Genomic DNA, 24,979 nt, shown 5'->3' on the forward strand with positions numbered 1-24,979 from the left:
AGAGCGAGGCGAGCGAGCCTTGGAGGAGGGAGAGCGAGCCTTGGAGGGGGGGAGAGCGAGCGACCCCTGGAGGGGGGAGGGAGAGCGAGCGACCCCTGGAGGTGGGAGGGAGAGCGAGCGACCGACCCCTGGAGGGGGGAGAGAGAGCGAGCGATTGAGCCCTGGAGGGGGGAGGGAGAGCGAGCGAGCCCTGGAGGGGGGAGGGAGTAGCGAGCGAGCCCTGGAGGGGGGAGGGAGAGCGAGCGAGCCCTGGAGGGGGGAGGGAGAGCGAGCGAGCGACCCCTGGAGAAGGGAGGGAGAGAGTGCGACCCCTGGAGGGGGGAGGTAGAGTGTGCGACCCCTGGAGGGGGGAGGGAGAGACAGAGGGACCCCTGGAGGGGGGAGGGAGAGACAGAGGGACCCCTGGAGGGGAGAGGGAGAGACAGAGGGACCCCTGGAGGGGGGAGGGAGAGACAGAGGGACCCCTGGAGGGGGGAGGGAGAGACAGAGGGACCCCTGGAGGGAGAGAGAGACAGAGGGACCCCTGGAGGGAGAGAGAGACAGAGGGACCCCTGGAGGGGAGAGAGACAGAGGGACCCCTGGAGGGAGAGAGACAGAGGGACCCCTGGAGGGAGAGAGAGAGACCCCCTGGAGGGGAGGGAGGGAGAATGACCGACCCCTGGAGGAGAAGGGAGGGAGAGAGTGCGACCCCTGGAGGGGGGAGGTAGAGTGTGCGACCCCTGGAGGGGGGAGGGAGAGACAGAGGGACCCCTGGAGGGGGGAGGGAGAGACAGAGGGACCCCTGGAGGGGGGAGGGAGAGACAGAGGGACCCCTGGAGGGAGAGAGAGACAGAGGGACCCCTGGAGGGAGAGAGAGACAGAGGGACCCCTGGAGGGAGAGAGAGAGAGACCCCCTGGAGGGGAGGGAGAATGACCAACCCCTGGGGGAGGATGAAGGGAGGGAGAGCGAGCAAGCGACCCCTGGAGGGGGAGGGAGAGCGAGCGACCGACCCTTGGAGGGGGGAGGGAGACCGAGCGACCCCTGGAGGGGGGAGGGAGAGCGAGCGACCCCTGGAGGGGGGAGGGAGAGCGACCCCTGGAGGGGGGAGGGAGAGAGAGCGACCCCTGGAGGGGGGAGGGAGAGAGAGCGACCCCTGGAGGGGGGAGGGAGAGAGAGCGACCCCTGGAGGGGGGAGGGAGAGAGAGCAACCCCTGGAGGGGGGAGGGAGAGAGAGCAACCCCTGGAGGGCGACACCTTGGGAGGGCGACACCTGGACGGGGGGGGGGGGGGGCGCGCAACACCTGGAGGGGGGGGGAGGGAGAGAGTGACACTTGGAGAGGGGGGGGGTGGAGAGCGACACTTGGAGGGGGACACACCTGGAGGAGGGGGGGTGGAGCGTGACACCTGGAGGGGGGGGGGGGGGGGGGAGGGAGCGACAGATAGAGACAGCTGGAGCGGGGGGGCGGGAGGGGGGGAGAGAGAGCGGCACCTGGAGGGGGGGGGGGGGGGGGGGCGACACATGGGGCGGGAGAGAGGGAGACACATCGGAGGGGGGGGGGAAGAGGAAGACACACATGGGGGGGGAAGAGGGAGACACACATGGGGGGGAAGAGGGAGACACACATGGGGGGGAAGAGGGAGACACACATGGGGGGGGAGAGGGAGACACACATGGGGGGGAAGAGGGAGACACACATGGGGGGGAAGAGGGAGACACACATGGGGGGGGAAGAGGGAGACTCACATGGGGGGGCACACGTGGGGTGGGGGAAAAGAGGTACTTACACACGAGAGAGAGAAAGATATATGGGTGGAGAGAAAGAGAAACGTAGGGGAGATTAAAAAGATGTTTAGTCACCTAAACACAACTTGCTTACTACACAAGCATCAACAGCACTCCTACCAGTGAATTACCTTTGGTCAGTGGGTAAACTGATTGACCTGAGAGATGTTACAGCAGGCAAACAGTTACTATACAGCTCTCATGTTCTACCTCTAAAGCAGATCTTTCTTACTAAAAAGGTTGCTAACTATTCAACAAGCACTAAGAATGAGATGGAAGGAAACAAGTGTTGAGACACCGAAAACCAAGATGTGTTTTCCATCTAACAAATGCATACTTTTTCTTCCTATAAAGACTTGTGCCACTTGGCAGTGTGAGCTGGAACTGTAATAAAGTCAGAAAGACTCACTCGCACCTACTCTGCCATTTTTACTGTTTGAAAAGTTAATAAACTTGTTACCTTATGAAACAAAGCGAGCTTTGCTCGGAATAGAGTGCAGCAGCTATTACAGAGCCTGCAGTTCTTACACTGCAGGAATTACATTATAAAGAGGCTTTGTAGGCAGTGTACAGAAACTGTTTAAAATAAACTTCAGAACACCGTGAAGTTAAAACTGCAAAATGCATTATTACATATGTAAATATATATACAACAAACACCCGTCGCACCAAAAAATTGAGAAGCAGCAACCCCCCCAAAATTTCCCATTTTAACAGCTTGCAATAAGTCATGGTGCTTGAGACAAAACAGAAGCTGGAAAGGTACATGCATATGAAAACAATCAATGCTCTTTGTGTACTTTGGATGGTACCACGTATGAAAATGCCAAAGAATCCTCGGAAATACTTAATTGAGCAAAGGTATTTGTAAATTGTAGGTGTGGTGAGCAAGGGAAATTGATGGATATCAAGAGGGAAATTATTCCACAGACATACAGGAGACAGCTGCTGTACAGAGGCTGCATGGCTAAAGCAAGCATTGCAGGAGTCTTAGCGTACAAGCAAGCAGAGGTGGTGCATGCAGGAAGCAATGAATGCTGGGTAAACGACAGTCCTTAGGTGTGGGTCCCACCCCCAGAATTGCCCCATATGCTCTCTTCAACAGGGTTGCTGCACTCTGGTCCTGTGCAGCTCTCTGTAGCTGGGTCAGGTCTCCTAAGCAGAGACCCGTACAGCACCACAGGTGTCCGACAGAGATCCTGCTACATGTGGTGACAGCAGCCAGCTCAAAGCCGTGTGTATAGGATGCCACAGTATTATTATAGGGAAGGGAGGGGTGCCATTAATGATTGATGTGGCAAAAATGTAAATCTACATTACGATATAAGAACACAGTGTCAGAGCTTTGACACCATTTCTCAATAAGCTGATGGCATAACCTAGGCATGCCTACAATGTATGTCAGAGGTGGCAGGCAGTCTATTGCAGCCAGATGTTTGGTTGATTGCGATATCAGTTGCCAAGCCCACTTACCTCTGTCTTTCTGGCAATACCCAGTCTAGATTTATTACTGCGTTTGTTCCCAATTGTAACGCACTATGGAATATGCTAGCAGCTAGCACTATAGGAATATATGTTAATAAATAAGATGCGGTTGCTGATTGGTAACAGTATTATGATGTGTTTGATGAAGAACACACGTGTACAGCATAAGCGGACATGCATCTTCTCACGGAGATAGCACACGATTTTCTCAACCTAGAGTAGGATCAAAAAGTTTGATCTTTGGGGTCGGAGACTCGTTGACTTTACAGTCTAATTATTGTTCACAATAGTTTTAAAGAAAACACAAAAGTATCTGCACAAAGCACTAATTCATTGACGCTTTTGCTTGGAAGGCATAATGACTGCTTTAGTCAGCACCTTTGGAAACTACAACTTAAGCCTGGTACACACTATGCAATATATATATGTACACATTGTATAGTGTGAACCCACGATCAGTCGTTCCCTGCCTTCTTTCCTTGGATTGTCCCATCTAATGTGCTCCACGTCAGAATGGACGATCCCAAATACAATGCAATGTATTTTACCTGCAGTATGCCGTATACATTGTGTTGCCATAGTCATAAGATATATCGTATAGTGTGAGCGGCAACGTGAATCGTTGTATTGCTTAGCACCATTGCTGGGTTACACCATCGTATAGTATGTACCTCGCTTGAGATCTATTTTACGCAACAGGCTTATGGCACAATCTCCCAGCACATGCAGAAAAAGGGACAATATTCATGAATGCAAGTTTCAGATTTAAAACCTATTTAAAACAGTAAGCGAAAGTGAAGCATCCGTTTGTTTATGTGTAGAAGCACTGTTTGTTCCTTTAGAGCTGCAGCGTATTCCAAGGCTCTAAGTGAAGGGTTAACTAGAGTGAATAGTGGGGCGGGGGAGGGATGGAAAGAAGGCATTCCATCACTAGGCTGGCCTGCTTCCTTGCACATGCTGTTACTGCACAATGTCAAAGCTGTGATTGTCCCTTAGAGCTGGAACGAGCTGAGGCCGGTGTGCTTGCCTCCTGCATTTCCGTTTCACTGGCGGGTGGCTGCGGTTTAGAAAGCACGCAAAGTGTACCCCCTCCTTTATTTCTTCTGAAAGATTGGAGGGGGGGGGGGGGGGCCTGGCTGAGCTGATGCAATGCAGAACAGAGGAACGCTTGTTCACCTTCTACCAGCAATCTACACATTGCACTAAATCAAAACAGAGGAAACCGTCTATATTTACTGGACTCTACGGTTCTAGCATGGAGCAGAAACCGAAGATTTAAATGTGTCCTGGAATAGTTTGGGCAAGGTACTTCAAAAATAAGATGCTTAATATGTAGAAAAGTACAGCTTAAATAGGTGCAGATTAAAAAAGAACAAATGTATAAATAGACTTGTCAAACGGAAGCTGGAACATAGTGCTTCGCGTAAGTGGTTTTGCCTGTCAGTAGTAAGCTCCGAACGTAACCTTTTAATATACAAGTGGACTATGCATGTTAGACCAACAATTGAAACAGACTGACGGGTCTTACCCAGCTGATGGGTACTCAGCTACCTTGTTCTCCCACCTGTAAAGTGGTTATAGCGTTACAGCATATTTTCTTTCATTATTTCGTACAAATCTAGAGATTCTGCTGATTATCGGTTTGGAAGAAAATAAATCATTCCTCCACCTCTCTAAGTGGACTGCAAGTAGCATGCTGGGATGTGTAGTTTCTCAACAGCTGGAGGGCCACAGTTTGGACATGCCTGGCATAGAGCAATTGCACAATGAGAAGCTGTTCAGCTATTCATCATTTGTTACTACCATAGCTATAGCTTAACCCAGTGATTCTCAAACTCTGTGCCAAGGCACCCTGGGCTGCCTCAGGACACTTGCAGGGGTCTTTGAATTGGTCCTGAGCCACCAATCCAAATTATTTATGGTCTAAGTAATAGGCATAACCAGTGCTGGTGGCTGTCAATCATAAAATATGTGGACACACAGAGGCAAATCTTGTCCCTCGCCACACAATTCAACCTAAGGATGACATATAAATACAAGTGACTTCATTTAATATTTCTTTCTAAATTTCTCAATAAAAAAACTTTTGGCCTAAGGATGCGCTGAAAAAAAGTCAGACTCTAGGGCGCCGTAATTCAAAAAAGGTTTGGGAAACACTGCCTTAACCTATATGCATGTATTTAAAACTTGCAAGTCACCTCTAATAGTACCGCAGTATAATAGTAAATTGCTAAAACATATGATTGAATCTCTAAACCACAAATAGCAACCAGTGGCTCTTTGGTTGTTGCATAAGATGGCGAGTAATACAAAGACTTGCAGTCCCTCATTTGTTGCAGACTCACAGTTCTCTTAAACTCTAAAACATAAAAAAAATCAAACAATCCAATACATAGTAAAAAACAAACAACAGACAAACAAATAAACAAACAAACAAACTGATGCTTCTACTTTGTCGAAGAACAACTGACCACTTTCACTCAATCTAAAATAGAAGGTAGGCCTACAAGGGATTGAAGCAAAGGGCTATGCGGTCTCCACAAAGCAGTGTACCCCAACAAGCTATTGTAGCTTTCTTAATTACATAACAAGCAGGCCTAAGCAGTGACAGAATACTGTGGGGTCATATATGGCCCATAATCACATTACAGTGGCACATAACTTAATATATACAGTGACAAGTTTATACTACAGAAAATGATGAGAATTGTTTCCTGTACACAGGTGCTCCATAATATTAGTAAGCTGATGGCAAATGGTAAGACTACATTAAGTAAAAATACTGCTATGTGCACGCATCCTTAGGGGTGTATTTACTAAAGTGCAGGTTTATAGAAGTGGCGATGTTGCCCATAGCAACCAATCAGATTCTAGGCTATTATCTTCTAGAAGGTGCTATTTAAATGATAAGTGGAATCTGTTTGATTGCTATGGACAACATCTTTACTTATATAAACTTTTACTTTAGTAAATATACCCCTTAGAGTAGCAGGAAATGCTATAAGTGTAGGTGCTCTTCCTGCAAGCACAGAACATACTTACACATTACAGCATCCAAAGCCTTTAACATACACAGAGCCTAATGCAGTGTTGAAATGGGACATACATGTACTGTGTGCATGGAAGAAAAGGTGTGTATATTCACCCATTATGCATCTTGTGCATCTTACGGTATTGGCCATCCGTCCCTTATGTGTTACACTTGGTTTGGACACCAAACATCATTAGTGTACGCTTGTACTTCTCCTATTGGGAGAGGAATCAGCAGCAGAAAGAAAGAAGTAATAATGCCACTGTATAGGTCATTGGTACGGCCTCATCTAGAATACTGTATTCAGTTCTGGAGGCCATATCTTCAAAAGGATATTAATACATTAGAAACTGTACAAAGGAGGGCAACCAAAATGGTGCATGGCCTACATCACAAAACATACCCAGAAAGACTAAGAAATCTCAATATGTATAGTTTGGAGCAGAGAAGGGAAAGGGGGGGGACATGATAGAAACTTTCAAATATATCAAGGGTTTTAACAAAGTCCAGGAGGGAAACATTCTCCAAATGAAGAGAAGCAATAGGACACGAGGACATGCACTGAGGCTGGAGGGGAGGAGGTTCAGGGGAAATTTGCGGAAACATTATTTCACAGAAAGGGTAGTGGACAAGTGGAATAGCCTCCCATCAGAGGTGGTAGAAGCTAAGACAGTAGAGCAATTTAAACATGCATGGGATAGACATAAGGATATCCTTACAAAGAAATAAGGATCAAATAAGGTTAGAGATAAAAATAATGTAAAAAAAAAAAAGGGGCAGACTAGATGGGCCAAGTGGTTCTTATCTGCCGACAAATTCTATTTTTCTATGTTTCTATACTAACAAGCGTATGTAAGCTTACATCCAAGCGGAATCAAGTTACCTATGCGCGGCTTGTCAATGAATGACGCCCGTGTGAGTATGTACGTATATGTCTCATTTCCAGAGTGTGCAGTGCAAGAACAGACAAACATGCAAAACCCACTCTGCAAACAGGTGTACATAAGCACACAATAAAAATAAAACAAAAATAAACCAGGCGCTGACTCTTCAGGGAAAATAAAAAACCTATAAATTAATATTTAAGATCCTTAGTATACTGCAGCTTCAAAATGGTGGGGAAATGTATGTTTAATAAATATAAATTTTAAGCAAGATTGTAGTATTACAGCGCTTCATTAGTTCTTGTTTCAGGTGTACATAAGCGCCTATGGTTTTCCTAAAACTGCAGTCAGGTAACCCAGAGAGACAATAGGGAAAATGTATGAATCCCAAAAAGTGGATTGGTTGCCCATAGCAACCAGCTTCTAGCTAGCATTTATCAGGTACATCTATAAAATGATAGGCAGAAGCTGATTGGTTGATATGGACAGATTCTCCACACGTTAGAAGGCTTGATACATCCCCCCTATAGAGTATAATCAGACCAGAGGAGCTTAGAGTGGACAAAGCACAGAATTCAGTTCAATCAAGAAGCCAGCGTCACATGTAAGCAGGAGAAATAGATGTAGATTTCCAAATCAATGCATGGAGGATTTCTGACTGCAGAACCAATCTGTGTGCAGGATTCTTATAGGCCCACAAGTGCTATGCACCAGCAGTAAAACATGCTATGCATCAGCACCAACACATACTATTTGCCAGTAAGCAGCTGTTGGCACTTACTAGTTTTTGGAAACGTGTAGTATAGACTCTTTGATACTACTGGAAAAGTGCATACTATTTACAGGTCTTTACTCCAAATACTACAGTGTCAATCTGGGTACAATCTGGAGTGATGCCGGCATGGTATGCCATTTCTTAACGACAAATCTCCTATATCGCTTAGTGTGTACAGGTAATTGTGCGCTCCCACAGTCACTAGGTTAGATGTGCTGCACATGATACCTAGCGATAATGCTAGTGACCTAGTTTATGCTAATGAATGATGGAACAGTGATTGTTCCGTCCTTCATTAACTTGTTCTAGTGTGTACGGGCAACCCCATTCAAGGGCATTCGTTCAGATGTCGGAATGAATAGCCATCACTCCAGTGTGTACCCAGCTTTAGGGTTTATGATGTGTGCTACTACTGTAAGTAAAATATTTTTCGAGGGAAATTTAAACTCCAAGAATTTATTTTTGATGATATCTCAGTAAAATATTTGATCAGATAGCATACAATGGCACTCAACCTACAGTGGCATCAGAAATCCCATCTGTATTTGCACACATATTCACATAAGAAACACTGCATGTTTGATGTTACTTTCCCTACCCATTTACAGACAGCTGAAACCCCTCCCACAGCTATAGGACGCGCCCAGATTGTACTGATCTCTTTGGTTTGTAAGAGGTGCAGACATCTGAGGTTCTGGCTCTGATAAAAGAGCAGGGATTTCAATTAGACCTGCCCCACGAGTCATTGCGAGCAAGTGTGGCTATATGGCACAATCAGAGAAGCTTCGGATTGGCAGATTTTAGTTTGCAGCAACATAGAACTGCATGCAAAAGCCGCAAGATCGACAGCGACATGAGGTACCATTGCAAAGGCAACTTATCCCCTCACGGCTAATTTTATCAACCCCTAGGAGTCTACCAATCCTCACTGTGCAATTGTAATGGCCCTACACACCGCGCGATATTAGTGAAAGATCTGAACGATCTCATTCATTAATGAACGAGATACCATTCATATCTTTCAGTGTGGAGGCAACAGCAATGAACGATGCGCGGCCCCGCGCTTGTTCATCGCTGGTGCCCCGTCGCCTGTGCATGCAGGCCAATATGGACGATCTTGTCCATATTTGCCTACACTTCTATGGAGCCGGGTGACGGGGGGAGTGAAGAAACTTCACTCCCCCGTCACTGCCCCCACCGCCGCCGGGTCGCCCTTCGGCCGTATCCGCCGTCAGGCAGCTCGGCGGCGGATCGCGCTGTGTGTAAGGCCCTTGAGTAAGCATGGTCAGTAACACAGAGTGCCTAGTTGGAGAAGCCACTTCTTTCTAACATGGCAGTTTACTGCACAGACGTGAAGGAGCTTGCAGAAACTGTTGTTAAACTCAATAGCACACTGTTTGATATATATTAATGTCAAGACACAGCTACAGAGGTGGTTAGAAAGCCAATAAGTTATATGGACACTGGCATGCTGGTTGCACACTTGTATCGCCTCAACTTCCTTTACTGATAGATGAAAATAAAAAGCAGAATATATTGTGTATTATGGGCCTAATTCAGGTCGCATCAACCGCAATTTAAGTGAACTGCATTAACTCCTGTCCCACGCATTAACTGCGAACGCCTCCGTCTGATTGACAGGCAGAGTCGTTCGCAGGGCGGTGACGGAGCATTTTCGGGGCAGCTGCATGTCGTCACATGCAGCCGCTCCAATTGAAAAAATGGCGGCGGGACTCCTGCCACTGCAGCCAGGCTGCGCCGACAAGAGGTTTCCATAGTATCTGCAACCACGCTCTAACGCGATCGCAATTAGAGCATGATCGCAGTTGGTGGGCGGCAGGTAGCATGGTGGACGGCCTTGTCCTGCAAAGGGCAGCCCCCAGCATGCGATTGGACGAGTAGCAGATTCTGATAAAAAGCAGAATCAGGGACTCTTACTGAATTAGGCCCTATATGTGGATTTGAGGGGGTTCGATGCTACACACAATAACCTGCTCTAGGAGTTTATGCATGCTAGATGCACAATAAACATGGCTTGTGGAAGAGTCATCACATATTCCCCGATACCAGTTGAAATAAGCTACAGAACCTTCACTATAGCTCATTGCAGAGCAGCGTATTTGCATGACATTATGGGGCTTCCTTTTCTTTTTAACAAGCACCGATGAGTCACGAGCAGGAGTGCATAAAGTACGGTCTGGACATCTTCAGCAGAAAAAATGTAACTATAAAAACCACTGGAAAAGAAAGAGAGTATAGTCTAATAAAATGCACCTTACAGGGAAAGAAATGAGTCACAAGCTGTGCTAAACTTGCTGCAACGTGTGAAGGGAAGGTCAGTCTTCATGCTATAAAGTTCCACCACGAGTCATGGAGAGATTGAGAAGGAGGGAATGGACAGAAAAAGAAGATGGGGAAGAGAAACACATACAAGTGTGGCAGACAGGGAAGTACCTCTGCTGGTCCGCATTCATAAGGGAGGTCCTTGTGCACGCTCATCTGGTACTTGGCGTAAAGAGCTGCAGAACATTCGAAGGATGACTCGAATTCGGGGTCCTCCATGGAGACTGGAACTAACTTGACCTTCAGGGGCAAGGGAAAGTCAAGCAGACAAGGGATAAGCTACATAGCACCAACACAGCATCTGATAATGAGCCCTGCACCAAGCGAGCACTGCCGGTTTAATGTAAACAGTCACCTGCTATAGGGGGAGCAAAGACATACAGGTAGTGCAATAATCCCTGCATGCATCAGCAAAGGACACCTCCCGAGTCAAAGTCATTGCATTATCAGATGTTCCACCTATGTCAGATGCACAAGATGCAGACGCAATGCTCAGGATGATCAGATATTTATACCAAAAAAAACCAAAAACATAATTATGTACTGTAGTTACATTACATAGACTGGAAATATATACATAAAAAACAAACTACAGTTCTAAGCACTAACATCTGCTATCTAGAAAAAACGTTTTGTAACGAGATGCATTGGAATAGAAGGCCTGGATAACTTGGAAGGCTAAGAATATCACCACCCTAATAAGGCTATAGGTGAACGTAGTAAAATGACTGGACATTACTACCAGCATACATCAGAGCCATTTTACTACTGCTTTGTCATGGAAATGCAATCAGTGATTATGTTACCGGCATGAAGGCGCGTCATTAACAAGAACCCTACTAAATTACAGCACATACTCAGCTACTGCCATTTAAATCATAGGAAGTAACCTGCTTAGGGGGAAAAAGCTAAAAACAAATGTGTTTCCAGTCTACCAAACTCATCTTCAGAAATAACCTGACCGCAAATGATGGTTACAAAGTAGGTTGGCTGAAAAAAACAAAACCTTATTTTCAGTTTGGAGAACTGTAGTTTTGGAGAACTGTAGCTGAGCAGTTATTGTCACTGACTATATAACACCAACACTAAAAAAAAGTGTAGTCAAAAGGTCGAAAATAACATTGTCATTATTCATAATGTTGAAACTACAATGTCAACAAACAACATGTCAACATTGTCAGAATTAGGCTGGAGGAGGAAGGGTCAGGGTTAGGCTAGGTGGGGAGGTTAAGGCTAGACAGTAGGGTTAGGGATAGCAGTCAAATACCTACCAGAACACCGGAGGTCTGACCCGGACAAGACAGCCAGGACTTGGCAGATGCCGCTGTAGCTGCCAGGAGAAGGTAAGTCACTGCTGTTCCGCCAAAACGGAATGCAGACAGTCTAACATATCAACATTTCATCACTCTCTACATGATGAATGTCAACATGGTCAATGCGATATTATGACCCTGTCGACATGAAAGTTGACATCATGACTGTCGCCATTTCGTAAGCAACCCACAAAAAACTTGCTGTAGTCAATGATTTTAATCAGGGGTCCTCTCAGTGTCCCTAGGTTTAAATAAGTCCTTTTTGAAGATTTGACCAGGCAAGAAGGATGCTCTTTCCCTAGCTGTACATGGGAAACTTAAGACACCACTAGACCATCAGAAATCAATGGTGCCACTACCTCAGTCGCACTCAAAACATTTTGGTTATGGGAGACTCAACCTGTATAGGGAAAAGAGGTGCAACATTAATGTCTCTGTCCCTCTGTATTCAAGCAACTTAAAAATGTGCATTTCGTTCAAAGCAAGGCTGGCAAGCTGTCTGCTTAGATAAAAAGGCAGCTTCCTAACATGGAACTAGCTATGAAGGTGAGAATGGTCTATATACAAACTGCCCAGTTATTTCATATATGTTATTCACTTCAATAATTTGGTTTATATTTATAGTATAGTATCTTTACTCGCGCTATCATTTGGTGTAAAGAGACAATCACACTGTAGCCCTGGAGAAAAGCAGTATGGGAAATAATAAGATTTTACTCACCGGTAAATCTATTTCTCGTAGTCCGTAGTGGATGCTGGGGACACCGTAAGGACCATGGGGAATAGACGGCTCCGCAGGAGACTGGGCACATCTAAAGAAAGCTTTAGGACTATCTGGTGTGCACTGGCTCCTCCCCCTATGACCCTCCTCCAAGCCTCAGTTAGGACACTGTGCCCGGAAGAGCTGACTCAATAAGGAAGGATTTTGAATCCCGGGTAAGACTCATACCAGCCACACCAATCACACCATATAACTCGTGATAGGAACCCCGGTTAACAGTATGATAACAATGGAACCTCTGAATAGATGGTTCGCAATAACAACCCGATTTGTGTAACAATAACTATTTACAAGTATTGCAGACAATCCGCACTAGGGATAGGCGCCCAGCATCCACTACGGACTACGAGAAATAGATTTACCGGTGAGTAAAATCTTATTTTCTCTGACGTCCTAGTGGATGCTGGGGACTCCGTAAGGACCATGGGGATTATACCAAAGCTCCCAAACGGGCGGGAGAGTGCGGATGACTCTGCAGCACCGAATGAGAGAACTCAAGGCCCTTCTCAGCCAGGGTATCAAATTTGTAGAATTTTGCAACGTGTTTTGCCCCTGACCAAGTAGCAGCTCGGCCAAGTTGTAAAGCCGAGACCCCTCAGGCAGCCGCCCAAGATGAGCCCCCTTCCATGTGGAATGGGCTTTTACAGATTTAGGCTGCGGTAGTCCCACCGCAGAATGCGCAAGCTGAATAGTGCTACAAATCCAGCGCGCTATATTCTGCTTAGAAGCAGGAGCACCCAGCATGTTGGGTGCATCTAGGATAACAGCGAGTCAGTTTTCCTGACTCCAGCCGTCCTGGAAATATATATTTTTTCAGGGCCCTGACTACGTCCAGTAACTTGGAATCCTCCAAGTCCCTAGTAGCCGCAGGCACCACAATAGGTTGGAAAAGTGAAAACCTGATACCACCTTCGGGAGAAAGTGAGGACGAGTCCTCAACTCTGCCCTATCCATATGGAAAGTCAGGTAAGGGCTTTTTTTATGACAAAGCCGCCAATTCTGACACATGCCTGGCCCAAGCCAGAGCCAACACATGACCACTTTTCATGTGAGATATTTCAAATCCACGGTTTTAAGTGGCTCAAACCAATGTGATTCCAGGAACTTCAAAACCACATTGAGATCCCAAGGTGCCACTGGGGCACAAAAAAGGGGCTGAATATGCAGCACTCCCTTACAACGTCTGCACTTCAGGCTGACATCCTTCCTGGCTTTGATCAGGATAAGAATGACTTCCTCCGGAATGTCTTTTTCACTCAGGATCCGGTGTTCAACCGCCATGCCGTCAATGCAGCCGCGGTAAGTCTTTGAACAGACAGGGCCCCTGCTGCAGCAGATCCTGTCTGAGTGGCAGAGGCCAGGGGTCCTCTGAGATCAACTCCTGAAGTTCCAGGTACCAAGCCCTTCTTGGCCAATCCGGAACAATGAGTATAGTTCTTACTCCTCTTTTCCTTATTATCCTTAGTACCTTGGGTATGAGAGGGAGAGGAGGGAACACATAAACCGACTGGTACACCCGCGGTGTCACTAGAGCGTCCACAGCGATCGCCTGAGGTTCCCTTGACCTGGCGCAATATCTTTTTTATTGAGGCGGGACGCCATCATGTCCACCTGTGGTCTTTCCCAACGGTTTACCAGCATTTGGAAGACTTCTGCATGAAGTCCCTATTCTCCCGGGTGGAGTCTGCTGCGGAAGTCTGCTTCCCAGTTGTCCACTCCCGGAATGAACACTGCTGCCAGTGCTACCACATGATTTTCCGCCCAACGGGGAATCCTTGTGGCTTCTGCCATTGCCCTCCTGCTTCTTGTGCCGCCCTGCCTGTTTACATGGGCGAGCGCCGTGATGTTGTCTGATTGGATCAGTACGGCTGGTTTTGAAGCAGGGGCCTTGTTTGGCTTACGGCCTTGTAAAGGACTCTTAGCTCCAGAAAATTTATGTGAAGTGAAATCTCCTGTTTGGACCACAGTCCTTGGAATTTTACTCCCTGTGTGACTGCACCCCAGCCCCGAAGGCTGGCATCCATGTTTACCAGGACCCAGTCCTGTATTCCGAATCTGCGGCCCTCTAGTAGATGAGCCCTCTGCAGCCACCACCGCAGCGACACCCTGGTTCTTGCCGACCGGGTTATCCGCTGCTGTATCTGGAGATGGGACCCGGACCATTTGTCCAACAGGTCCCACTGGAAAATCCTTGCGTGGAACTTTCCGAATGGAATTTCTTCGTACGAAGCTACCATTTTTCCCAGGACTCGTGTGCATTGATGTACCGACACCTGTCCCGGTCTTAGGAGGTTTCTGACTAGAGATGACAACTCCTCGGCTTTTTCCATTGGAAGAAACACTTTTTTCTGGTCTGTTTCCAGAATCATTCCCAGGAATAGAAGACGTGTCGTCGGGACCAGCTGTGACTTTGGAATTGAGAATCCAGTCCTGCTGTTGCAGCACTTCCCGAGAAAGTGCTACCCCCTTACCAACTGTTCCTTGGACCTCGCCTTTATCCGGAGATCGTCCAAGTACGGGATAATTAAAACTCCCTTCTTGCGAAGGAGTATCATCATTTCGGTCATTACCCATGGTAAAGACCCTCGGTGCCGTGGATAATCCAAACGGCAGCGACTGGAACTGATAGTGACAGTCCGGTACCACAATCTTGAGGTACTCCTGGTGAGGAGGGTAAATGGGGACATGCAGGTAAGTATCCTTGATGTCCAGAGAGACCCTGTAATCCCCCTCGTCCAGGATCGCAATAATCGCCCTGAGCGATTCCATCTTGAACTTGAATCTTTTGTTATATGTGTTCAAGGATTTTAAATTTAAGATGGGTCTCACCGAACCGTCCGGTTTCGGTACCACAACCATTGTGGAAAGGTAACCCTTTTCCTGTTGAAGGAGGGGTACCTTGATAATCACTTGCTGTGAATACAGTTTTTTGGATAGCCACCAACACTGCCTCCCTGGCAGAGGGAGTTGCCGGTAAGGCAGATTTTAGGAAACGGCGGGGGGGGGGGGAAGACGTCTCGAATTCCAGCCTGTACCTCTGAGATACTGTTTGAAGAACCCAGGGATCCACCTGTGAGAGAGCCCACTGTGCGCTGAAAATTTCTGAGACGGGCCCCCACCGTACCCGGGTCCGCCTGAGCAGCCCCAGCGTCATGCTGTGGACCTACCGGACGCAGGGGAGGACATCTGCTCCCGGGAACTAGCTGTGTGCTGCAGCTTTTTCCCTCTACCTTTTCCTCTTGGCAGAAAAGATGAGCCTCTAGCCCTCTACTTTTCTGGGGCCGAAGGGACTGTACCTAATAATACAGTGCTTACTTTTGCTGTGGGGTAGCTTGTGGCAAAAGTTTTGATTTCCCAGCCGTAGCTGTGGAAACGAGGTCTGAAAGACCATCCCCAAACAGTTCCACCCCCTTCTAGGGCAAACTTCCATGTGCCGTTTTGAATCGGCATCGCCCGACCATTGCCGAGTCCATAACCCCCGTCTGGCGGCAATGGTTTTACATAGCGCTTATTAGTGATGCCAGTCGGCAAATATCCCTCTGTGCATCACGCATGTATAAGACAGCGTCTTTTATATGCTCTATTTTCAGCAAAATATTGTCCCTATCTATAGTATAAATATTATCCGACAGGGATTATAATGCCCGTGTGTGTGTATAGCTTTAAGGGTAGTTTTCTGCTTTCTATCAGCAGGTCCTTCAGGGCGGCCGTATCCGTGACGGTAGTGCCACCTTTTTTAATAAGCGTGTAACCGCTTTATCTACCCTAGGGGTTATTTCCCAACGTGACCTATCCTCTGGCGGAAAAGGGTACGCTGCTTAGAAATTATCAATTTCTTATCGGGGGAAGTCCACGCTTCCTCACACACCTCATATCAATTCCTCAGATGCAGGAAAACTACTGGTAGTTTTCTGTCACCAAACATAATACCCTTTTTTGTGGTATCTGGGGTATTATCAGAAATGTGTAATACATTTTTAATTGCCTCAATCATGTAACGGGTGGCCCTATTGGAAGGTACAGTAGTCTCATCGTCGTCGACACTGGAGTCGGTATCCGTGTCAACATCTGTGTCTGCCATCTGAGGTAGCGGGCGTTTTAGAGCCCCTGATGACATGTGAGACGCTTGGACAGGCACAAGCTGAGCAGCCGGCTGTCCTATGTCGTCAAACCTTTTATGTAAGGAGTTGACACTGTCACGTAATTCCTTCCATAAGTCCATCCACACCGGTGTCGACCCCGCAGGGGGTGACATCCCATTCACATGCATTTGCTCCGCCTCCACATCATTATCCTCATCATACATGTCGACACAGCAGTACCGACACACAGCACACACACAGGGAATGCTCTGCCAGAGGACAGGACCCCACAAAGCCCTTTGGGGAGACAGAGGGAGAGTATGCCAGCACACACCAGAGCGCTATATATCACAGGGATATCACCTATAGAGAGTGTTTTCCCTTATAGCTGCATAATATATAAATACTGCGCCTAATTTGTGCCCCCCCTCTCTTTTAAACCCTTTTCTGTAGTGCAGGACTGCAGGGGAGAGTCAGGGAGCGATCCCTCCAGCAGAGCTGTGAGGGAAAATGGCGCCAGTGTGCTGAGGGAGATGGCTCCGCCCCTTTTTCGGCGGGCTTTCTCCCGCTATTGTAAAAGTTCTGGCAGGGGTTAATAAACACCTATATAGCCCCTGGGGCTATATATGGTGTCAGTTCGCCAGCCAAGGTGTTAATATTGCTGCTCAGGGCGCCCCCCCCAGCGCCCTGCACCCATCAGTAACCGCAGTGTGTGGTGTGCATGAGGAGCAATGGCGCACAGCTGCAGTGCTGTGCGCTACCTTGGAGAAGACCGAAGTCTTCAGCCGCCGATTTTCCGGACCACCTTCTTGCTTCTGGCTCTGTAAGGGGGACGGCGGCGCGGCTCCGGGAACGGACGACGAGGTCGGGTCCTGTGTTCGATCCCTCTGGAGCTAATGGTGTCCAGTAGCCTAAGAAGCCCAAGCTACCACCACTTAGGTAGGTTCGCTTCTTCTCCCCTTAGTCCCTCGGTGCAGTGAGCCTGTTGCCAGCAGGTCTCACTGAAAATAAAAAACCTAACATATACTTTCTTCCTAGGAGCTCAGGAGAGCCCCTAGTGTGCATCCAGCTCAGCCGGGCACAGAAATCTAACTGAGGCTTGGAGGAGGGTCATAGGGGGAGGAGCCAGTGCACACCAGAGATAGTCCTAAAGCTTTCTTTAGATGTGCCCAGTCTCCTGCGGAGCCGTCTATTCCCTATGGTCCTTACGGAGTCCCCAGCATCCACTAGGACGTCAGAGAAAATGGCCTATACTTGTGCCTGCAACAGATTATACTTCAAGCCAGACAGCCTGGAGAAGGTTATACTGTATATATAAAAAAAAAAAACACCTCAAGAAAAGGTGATTGGAAATAGCGGCTTATGTCTGGTGTTTAAATAGCCTTATGTTTGGTGTTCCCCTTTAATTAAATAGCATTAATATTTGCCCACAGAAAGCTCTGCATGAATGTTAAGAACACGCTACACATGTGATTAGATAGCAAGCTCATGGATATCCACACTGCTGGCAGCTAGGAAGGGTCATGTGAACTTTGAAGCTCCAGCTGTCCGGCAACAGAGCTCCATATTTAGGGTCTCCTCTCTGGGGTGTTGGAACCATGTTTACCTCCCAGTTGAGAACACAAAACATAGAACACCAGAGTAGCTACTCTTACAATACTTGCTTTTGTTAGCATACATATTAGAAAGCTAAAAACTCTGTTCATGGGAGGAAAAATAAACACAAGAAACATCAAACAGATGAGACAACATTGTACAGAACCCTTACACACATACCCATACCTCTGTGCTGAATGTATCTGCCCAACACAAATCCGATTATTATATACAGAAGACAAGTAAAACCAAAAGAAAAGTAGCCTGAAAATGCATCAGCTGCTGTCAACACGCAAGAAAGCAAATTCAACATCTTACATTTATCCATACAGTTCCCCAAATCTGGAGAGGACACCAAGCTACACAGGCACACCCCAAAATCAGCACAATACAAATATTATGAAGGTAAGGAGATTTCTCATACACTAGGTAAGTAACTAAGGGACTGATGTATTTGGCGGTGAAACCAGAGAAGTGGACCAGTGGAGAAGTTGGCCACTGCAACCAATAAGTTGCGATCTATTATTTTATAGAATGTACTTTATAAATGATACCTCAAAGCTGATTGGTTAACATAGGTAACTTCTCCACTGGTCCACTTCTCCAGACATTTCACTGCTTGATACAGTAATTAACCACGGATGTGCACTGGCCATTCCAGCAGAACACAGATCTTCTTTTATTCCCAACTAGAATATTACCAATTCTTGCTGGCATGCAATTAGTCACTAGCCCTAGAAATAGCAGGCTTGTGTACTTTTCAGGAGTTTATCAGAAACTCAATACGGTGGCTGAAGTGATCACAAGTAGACCACAATGTACTGGTGTTTCTGGGACAATATAAGACAGCCTGGAATCCCAGGCTATCAAGGTCTTGTGAATGAATGAGGTTCTGGCAGTGCTGTATAAATTTGAAACCATCACCAGTGCCTGCACGAGCCACTGAAACAGTTGTTAGTTGTTTAGGCTGCTATTTGTCCTTCCTAATAGCAGAAACCTTGTAATCTCAGTTGTTCAAACACTAATCTGTATAGGAATTTAGGTGTCTGTTCCAAGTGTGTGTGCAAGGTTTGGAAAGGCCTTCTCTAGCCTTCTGACCTGGCTTATGGTTGGCTTGTTGGGTGGGTCCTTATGAATGGTCGTCTGATAACGTTTATACACTTGGTAGGACTCCTGAAACGTTGCTTTGAACTGAGGGCTGACAGGAGAAGACCTCACAAGTCTCACCTTTAATGGAGTAAAAAACAAAATAAAACATAAGCGTTATGGCACCCGCACAACCCTATCCTGCACTACCCGAGTCCACACAGAAGGGGGCAGGATACCACTTCAGTTTCTTAACATGCCACAGCTTTGGCAAATACACGATGCAGCTAAACCTTAAAGAATCAACCCCTTAAAAATATTTTAGCTGTGAATCAAGATAAGTACTGCACAGTAGGTATTAAACGTGTTGGAAACAGTTACTACCAACATCATGCTTGGTGAACTTTGGAAACATTGGTTGGGAAGTAGAAACTAAGTCCTAAAACCACCACAATTAATGCTTGTTCATATGCCAGCAGCTGGGCAGTTCATAAACTTTCAGACTGCTTACTTTGCTATGAGCTAAATCTAAATGGAAAACTATCCGCTTTTTTTGATGAATAAAATGGTTTATTATTCCCAGCATTTCATCCTTTTTGATTATATATTCAAGTCGAAAAACAAATAAAAACCCTCCGATATAAAAAGTCTAGAAGCAATGTCACCTGCCCAACAACACAGTCCAGTCACAGTTATCTGAAGATGCTGTAAAAGGAAGAAAGGCGATAGAAAGGGTTAATTTAGGAAACTATAAATCTTTTGCGATGTCACATGACTACGTTTCAGTAAATGCACCCATTTTATAGGAGCTTGGATTTGGATGCAAGGGTATAAAAGCCACCATCTGGGGAGAGTGAAATGTGCTGCGCTGTCTGAAACCAGAAGTTATGCAGATCACAGATTATTTTCCGAAAAATTAGGTTCTCCAGCTCCGAGATGCCAGTAACACAAACTCATCTATAGACTTTCCATGGGTGACACTTTACATTCCATGCTGTATATTTTAAAGAAAATGCACTTGTAATCCCGAAATAACCAACATCCTCTCACTGTCCATTTACCTAATTTATATATTAAAATGAGCAATATATCTTTAATGTTAATTTTAAAAGTATAAAATGAATGAAAGGGCTGGTTTTGGAAGCAAGGCGGATGCTGAAGTTAAGTACCGATTTATCCTCCCTCCTATTTGCAAGGAGTATCTGCAAACCGAGGTGCAGGATGGTTTTTATGGGACGGCTTCCAAAAATCCGCAAGCGGGCGTGCACCTTGAAATGTACTTGGCAGATAAGCGATCCATAGAGAATTTGTTTAAAGAAGAAGAAAAGAATTACGTCTTATCTGTTGGCTATGATGAATGAATTAGCATTAGCAGAGCTGCAGACAATTCCCAGATGAGATCATGAATTGCCATATATAGTTGTGGGCTGTAACTGACTTGGCTGGCAGTGCAGAGCATTGTAAGATGCAGAACAACGTTACAGGCAATGCAATCCCCTTCCCAACATTTTCACTATGTCCCTCATTATTTTGCTCATACCCATACCTCTGTAATTAAATGGAATGAACAGTGTCTGCAGCATTTCAGCTCTAGATTCTGCCAACCTTAAAATAAATTAGCATCAGATTTTTGTGTATGCTCAACTCCCGTTGAATATTTTTTTTTTTTGGTTGGGATTTGCAAATTAAGAGGGGACTAAAACAAAAATAAAAACAGGGTTTGTCATCTGAAAAGAAAGGGGCAAAGACAAATGCAAAATTATCAACAAATCTAAACTAGCAAACAGCTAAATTCTTTGAAGAGTAGTGACTAAAGGCCCCCATACATCAGCAATCAATTGGGATAATTAGGCTTTTTATTTACACAATCATCTGCAAATGTGCAATGCATGGGGTTCACAGATCACTAATTCCAACCAAAAAGTGATTGGTAATAGGCCCTACACACTGGCCGATATTCCTCAAAGATATGAACGATCTCGTTCATTATTGAATGAGATAACGATCATATCTTTGAGTGTGGAGGCTCCAGCGATGAACGATGCGCGGCCCGCGCTCGTTCATCGCTGGTGCCCCGTCGGCTGTGCATGCAGGCCAATATGGACGATCTCGTCCATACTTGCCTGCACTTCAATGGAGCCGCGTGACGGGGGAGTGAAGGAACTTCACTCCCCCCGTCACTGCCCCCCCGCCGCCGGGTCGCACGTCGGCCATATCCGCCGTCAGGCAGCTCGTCGGCGGATCTTTATATGTGTAGGGCCCTTAAGTCAGGTTGTCCAACATGTTGGATTTCACAGATCAATTAGAGCTGTACATTGCTACAGGATCAGCAGATTTGTAGACCGTTTCTAGTAAACTGATGAGCCCTTCAAGACTGGCAGATCTGTATTTAATGAAAATGATCTGCAAATCACTGAAAAATATCTAATATATTGGCGCAGATTGGGGGGATTGGGGAATCCTTAAATTGGTGGTGGTGGGGGGGATTTGAATCAGTGAATTGCTTTTTTGCAATTGCAGATGTATGGGGGCCTTAACGGAGTAGCAGAAGCAGGAAAGTTGAACAGCAATCGCTTAAGTTGAAAACCTAAAAAACAACGGGTAAAGAACTGTTTCTGTGATACTAAATCGCCCCCTAGTGACAAAAGCGAAAAGTGAACAAGTTCAAAAGAATTGACCTCGAAGAAAAGACATTGAAATCTTCTTCTACAATATTCTCTTTTCTAAAGTATCAACATGTGACCAAGCACAGGAAATGGTCATGTGATCATCAACTAAATGTTTTTATTTATTAACCGTCTCTTCAAAAAGGAGTAGATTGAATGTCAGAGTGGCTAGTAAGTAACAGCAAATTGCAGTATGACAATTGAATCATTTTTTCCCCATACATCATTGAAGAGGAAAAATAAGTAACAAAATAAAGCACCACAAATTAAAGTTTGCCTGTCAGTGAGACACATTTGAACCAGAGGATTCCCAAGTTGAACCAACATCTCTGATAATTCAAATGTTCTACTAGAAAATAAGGGCAGCAGGGAGATACTGTGCAATTCATTAACAAGTTCCAGGTGCCTCTATTATGTGTAGGTGACCTTTACGATAGCAGGTACCCAATTAGCACATAGATTAATAAAGAGCGGTAATATACCTCAAGTCGGTGGGCTGCGCTCTCCGGGTCTGCCACAGTTAGAAATTCCTCTATAGGTTTGTTGCTGTTTGCTTTGGGTTTTGCATTGGTTGGGACAATATTTGGTTCCTCTGTAGGCACAGTCTGATCAGCCTTTTTAAGACGTAGTTTTTGCAAATGACGTTCCTTACGGATGTCTTTAGCTTTCCTGCAGGGGGGCTTACTTGCGTCAGGACCGCTACCTGTTGAGAAATGACACATAATAGCAGACTCTCGTAGCTATACTCAAATGCAACCAAATTACAAATCAGTTTGTGTTGCTGTAAACATTCAGATTTTTCTTTTGCATAGTAATGGTGCCTAACACAGGAACAAGTCATGTAGAAGCTGTGTGGGGGTAACATCCATGCCAATCAGCTGGTGACCGTTGCCTCATCTCCCCATGGATAATTACCTCCTGCCTCCAAGACTTCTCCCACAGAGACCCTAATCCAGTGTTTCCCAACCTCGGTCCTCAAGGCACACTAACAGTCCTGGTTTTAGTGATCTCCAGGCTTGAACAGAGGTGACTTAATTAGTACCTTAGTTATTTTGATTTAACCATCTGTGCTGAAGCCTGGATATTACTAAAACCTGCACTGTTGGTGTGCCTTGAGGACCATGGTTGGGAATGCCTGCCCTAATCTATGAAAAGCTCTCTCCAGCCTCCATTCCTTCCCGCACTCCTTCAAAAACACTCATTCACTCAAGCCTACCAGACCGCTGCGTGACCATTACCCACTTCATGAGTCCCCACTACCACCACAGAGCTTTCCAATGTAAGCTCTCATTAGAACAGCCCTCACTCCTCATTTCAGCCCTCTCCACTATATTTGGGTGGGGATGTAGTTCTAACCTCCCCCCACATCCGCACATAGAAAATACCAACAGTCGGCATACAGACTAGAAGGGACTATTCCCACTGGTGGGTGTCCACGACACCCATAGAATGGGCAGCAAGCCCGCAAAGGGGCCGGGTTGCGTTCACTCCCCGCGCCGGCATTCTGCGGCTATGATCCTGGCGTTGGGATGCTGACCACCGGGATCCCGGACACTGGTAACGTGCTCCAACCCTTTGGGTGTGGCTATGGCTCTTAAAATAGCGTCTGATGGTGTGTGGAAAACAGGTCACGGTGATGACCAAAGTTCATATCAAACAAACAGTGCTGTTTTTAGAGCAGTAAGTGATATATACTGTATATATATATATATATATAACCAAACCACAGTGTCTTGCTGGTAAACACGATCATCAGTGTTACACAAGGAAAGCGCGGGGGGCTTTGGGTGAATAGGTGGGTTAGGAAGGCTGGTGCACAGCTACAGACGCAAGGGGGGATAGAACTGGGTACTAGTTTATGAAAGTGATGATTTTTTTTAGTGCTTTTCCCACACAAACCTGGTTTTGCATTTAAAAATATTGTAGCTCTGAATCCTGTGTCAAAATAGGAAAGAAAAATAAAATTGGCACTTCACAAACTCGTACTCCATTACATTCCCCCTCAGTTGGGTTGGTCTGAACCTTAAATGGCAAATGTGCTGCTCTGCTGGGGGGAAATATGGGCAGAAGGGTGGAAGGGATATTAAACTTGGAATTTGCAAATTCAGATAATAACATAAGGGAAAATTGATACACTATTTATTTTAAACTTGTAATGTTAATTGTGGTAGAATATTTTGGTTTAACAATATTTACTTTGACTATACTTTCTTACGATAGCTACGCGTCTCTTATTCTGGGCATAAGACAGACAGACATTTTATCAGACCCCCTGTAATCAAGCAGATATCATGGGCATACACAGAGATATCTTACTGTGAGGGGCAGATGTACTATGCCTTGAAGAATGATAAAAGGGGAGAGAGATAAAGTACCAGTCAATCAGCTCCTAACTGCCAGGTTAGAGGCTGTGTTTGAAAAATGACAATTAGGAGCTGGTTGGCTGGTACTTTAGCTCTCTCCACTTTATCACTCTCCAAGGCTTAGTACATCTGCCCCTATATATGGCCACACAATGGGGGAGATTCAAATGTTTGAAAAGTCAGTTGGGAGTCTGTTTTTTCCTATCTAATAGACAGGAAAAAACACACACACCCAACCGACTTTTCAAACATTTGAATCTCCCCCAATTTCTGGGTTCCTCTCCTGGGGAGACTGGGGTAGATTTATTAAGCCTGGTGAAGTGATGAAGTGGAAGGTAATAAAGCACCAACCAGTCTGCTCCTAACTGTCATTTTTCAAACCAAGCCTGTAACATGGAAGTTAGGAGCTGATTGGCTGTAATTTATCACCGTGTAATTTATCACTTCACCAGGCTTAATAACATTTCTCCGCTGTAATGGGGGTGGATATCCACATACACAGTACTGTTACCAGGGCAGGTCATCCAATTAATTGTATAATGTATGGCCAGCATTAGGGACAAGCCATCTACAAAACTACACTAATATAATTATTTTACTTTCCTCAAAATATCTTCCAATGCGACTTGTTCACTGCACAAGTTGATTATTAGCCAGTCTCATTTTATTTTTGTTTGGTTCCTAATTATACAGCACGACAGAATATGCTGGTGCTATATCAAAATATGAAGTCATACAAATATTTTTGAGGAATACGGTGGCACAGATGAAAACGGCTGCATAGATTTTAAAACCTAGGATGAAGATGGAG

At 45.8% G+C, this 24,979-nt stretch overlaps 1 protein-coding gene across 4 annotated transcripts in view; it reads right to left on the reverse strand.

Moving 5' to 3' along the window:
• Positions 1-24,979, reverse strand: part of ATE1 (arginyltransferase 1) — a 198,063-nt gene that overhangs the window by 110,189 nt on the left and 62,895 nt on the right. For 2 of the 4 annotated variants that reach the window (XM_063961848.1, XM_063961846.1), the window contains exons 6-7: positions 22,288-22,508; positions 19,152-19,280 (exon numbers count right to left, since the gene is read on the reverse strand). In XM_063961848.1, coding sequence (XP_063817918.1) covers positions 19,152-19,280; positions 22,288-22,508 — 350 coding nt within the window. Of the gene's footprint in view, positions 1-10,392; positions 10,522-19,151; positions 19,281-22,287; positions 22,509-24,979 lie in introns of all 4 variants that reach the window. The other 2 variants (XM_063961847.1, XM_063961849.1) reach the window with 2 other exon arrangements.

Source organism: Pseudophryne corroboree, chromosome 3 (assembly GCF_028390025.1).
Source record: "Pseudophryne corroboree isolate aPseCor3 chromosome 3, aPseCor3.hap2, whole genome shotgun sequence".
NCBI lineage: Eukaryota > Metazoa > Chordata > Amphibia > Anura > Myobatrachidae > Pseudophryne > Pseudophryne corroboree.